Source organism: Carlito syrichta, unplaced genomic scaffold, assembly GCF_000164805.1.
Source record: "Carlito syrichta isolate Samal-C Ts95f unplaced genomic scaffold, Tarsius_syrichta-2.0.1 Scaffold288457, whole genome shotgun sequence".
Taxonomy (NCBI): Eukaryota; Metazoa; Chordata; class Mammalia; order Primates; family Tarsiidae; genus Carlito; species Carlito syrichta.
In genome coordinates this window covers 68,892-71,434 of record NW_007232553.1, presented here as the reverse complement: position 1 = coordinate 71,434, position 2,543 = coordinate 68,892, and the positions used below count along the sequence as shown (strand labels likewise).

The 2,543-nt window shown below is 49.1% G+C and overlaps 1 protein-coding gene across 1 annotated transcript in view; it reads left to right on the top strand.

Moving 5' to 3' along the window:
• RPH3AL (rabphilin 3A like (without C2 domains)) overlaps window positions 1-199 on the top strand; it is a 111,788-nt gene extending 111,589 nt beyond the window's left edge. The window contains exon 9 of the mRNA XM_021710341.1: window positions 165-199. Coding sequence (XP_021566016.1) covers window positions 165-199 — 35 coding nt within the window. The remainder of the gene's footprint in view (window positions 1-164) is intronic.
• Window positions 200-2,543: the final 2,344 nt, after the last annotated feature.

Below are 2,543 nucleotides of genomic sequence, written 5' to 3'. Positions count from 1 at the left end.
GCTCAGGCAGTCCACTCACCTCAGCCTCCCAAGGCGTGGGATTACAGGCTGAGCCACCCAGCCCGGCTTCCCCCCCCCAGTTTTCATTCCCTAGGTCAAGCTGTCCCTGAGGAAGGACTCCACCCCCACTCACTATGGTGGCCTTTTCTCTCTCTCCTCCAAAGGCAAAAGACACACCTGGGCAAGTCCCCGCCGCTGATGTGGCTCCAACCAGCCCCTCCTCACCTCCCTGGGTTGAGACGTATTTGGTGCATGGGACAGACTTTCCAGTAGAAGATTTCAAGGGAGAGAGAGAGCTGGAGCCAGACCCTGCCAGCTCCTTCCTGACTGGTCCTTGCACCCTTGCCAGCTGCCCTGTTGGCCGGAACTCAACAAACCAGTGCTGGGGTCTGAGTCTGCTTCCCCTACCCAGTGCCTTTCTGCTCTCCTTCTCTCCTGGGGCCCCTCCACCTCCGCCACCCCCTCCTACCATTGCACTCAGCCCCTGACCTTATTTATTACCTTTCCCCTGCCCCCAGCCCCAGCCTACCCTGTGTTTATTTCCTGTTTGTGTGTGTCTTGGGTTGGGCTGGAAGGGCCTTTAGACCAGTCTTGGGGGGCCGTCTCATATGCACTGCAATATCCGAGGGGCTGCCAGGCCAGGTTTCTCCATAATCGTATTAATGGCAAGAAGAAGCATGTCCCTCCAAAGCTGAGGGTGGGCCCTTAGAGGCAAGAGTTGGAGCCGAAGCAGGTGGCAGAGAGATCTGCCCACCTCTTCCTCTCCCTTCAGCTCTAGGAGGTGGGAGGGTGCTCTCCCACCCTCAGACTAACTCAGGAGCCATAGTTGAAACTGGCCCTTTGTTAGGTTTTTTTGAATCCTCTCACTGACCCTCCCTGATTTTTGCTCAGCTTCTCTTTGGCTTGAGGAACTGGGAACATTCTGGTGAATGCTGTGGATTCACTCACTGAAGAGTCCACAGCCAGAGCACATGGCCCCCTCAGCTATTAACTCACTTCTCTTCAGTAGGTTTGGTTTGGCATGAAAAATACGTAATACAGAGTGCAGGCAGATGCTTTTGGAAAACCCTTCCCTGAAGAGAAAGAATGTCTGTGTATGTGTGTGTGTGAACGTGTGTGTGTGTGTGTGTGTGTGTGTGTGTGTGTGTGTGTGTGTGTGTCAGTGTCCACACCCTCCCCTTCCTCCTGCCCTCTCCCACCCCAGTCCTGGAAGAGCTTTTTCCTTCCAAGTCAGGAACTCTCGGCCCCCACCGTTAACTTTTGCCCTTGCCGCTGGCAGATGGTAAAAAAAATTCACTGTTTCCCTGTGACACGTTATGCTTCAGAATTAAAACAATAAAGATTAGAATTTGCATTGAGCCAGTGTATTGATCAAAAGACCACAATCGCCTGTGTTTCTGAAATGCAGCAGTAGAGAAATGGAGAGAAAAAATGCGGTGCACTGATTTGCTGGAACACTTCCTAAGCCACAAGAAAAGGAATGAACTAGATCTGTATGCATTAGTAGAACTCACAAACCTAATGTTGAATGGAAAAAACAGCCATCTATGTAAGAAAAAAAATTAAGTATACATACAGATAAACAGAATGAGTTATACAAATGTGTAGGTACATGTGCTTTTATTTATGCATGGTTTTTAGAGAGGAGGGTCTTTCTGTGTTGCACAGCCTGGAGTGCAGTGCCTAGTCACAAGTAGTCATTGCACACTACAGTCTCAGACTCCTGGGCTCAAGCTATTCTCCCACCTCAGACTCTGTAGTAGCTAGGATTACAGGTGTGTGCCAACACACCCAGTTTAATTTTTTTTTTTCTACTCAGAGTCTCACTCTATTGTCCAGGCTAGAGTGCAGTGACATGCTCACGGCTACTGCAGACTCGGATCTGCTGGGCTCAGGCGATCCTTCTGCCTCATCCTTCCAAGTAGCTGGAACTACAGGCATGTGCCACCACACCCAGCTACTTTTTTTTTTTAATTGTAGAGACAAGGTCTCACCAAGTTGCCCAGGCTGGTCTCAAACCCCTGAGCTCAAGCAATCCTCTCACCTCTGCCTCCTCAAGTGCTGGGATTACTGGTGTGAGCCACCATGCCCGGCTAATCTTGTGATTTATTGTAGAGATGAGATCTCGCCAAGTTGCCCAGGCTGGTCTCAAATCCCTGGGTTCAGGCAATCCTTTTGTCTTTGCCTTTCAAAGTGCTGGGATTATAGGTGTGAGTCAACACACCCAGCTTAAAAAAGGTTTTTTTAAATGGTCAAGGGCTTCTGGTTACATATGGTGGACTCAGCACATTCATATTTTCCTCTATCTCCCTAAATCCCATTAAAATGACATAAAGGAATGAAATTGGCATAAACCATGAAGACAAAAAGAACAAGAAAGGATGGCAACGAGTGAAAGATGTCTGGAAAACCTTGGAAGATAGTACAGTATCAGCTTCCCCCATTCCCTAAAATGTCAAGGAAGCCAACCATGAACAAGCCCATTACTCTGCAGAATCTCCCAAATGCTCAGAACTTGAAGGGACCAGGTGTCCCTAAGGTAG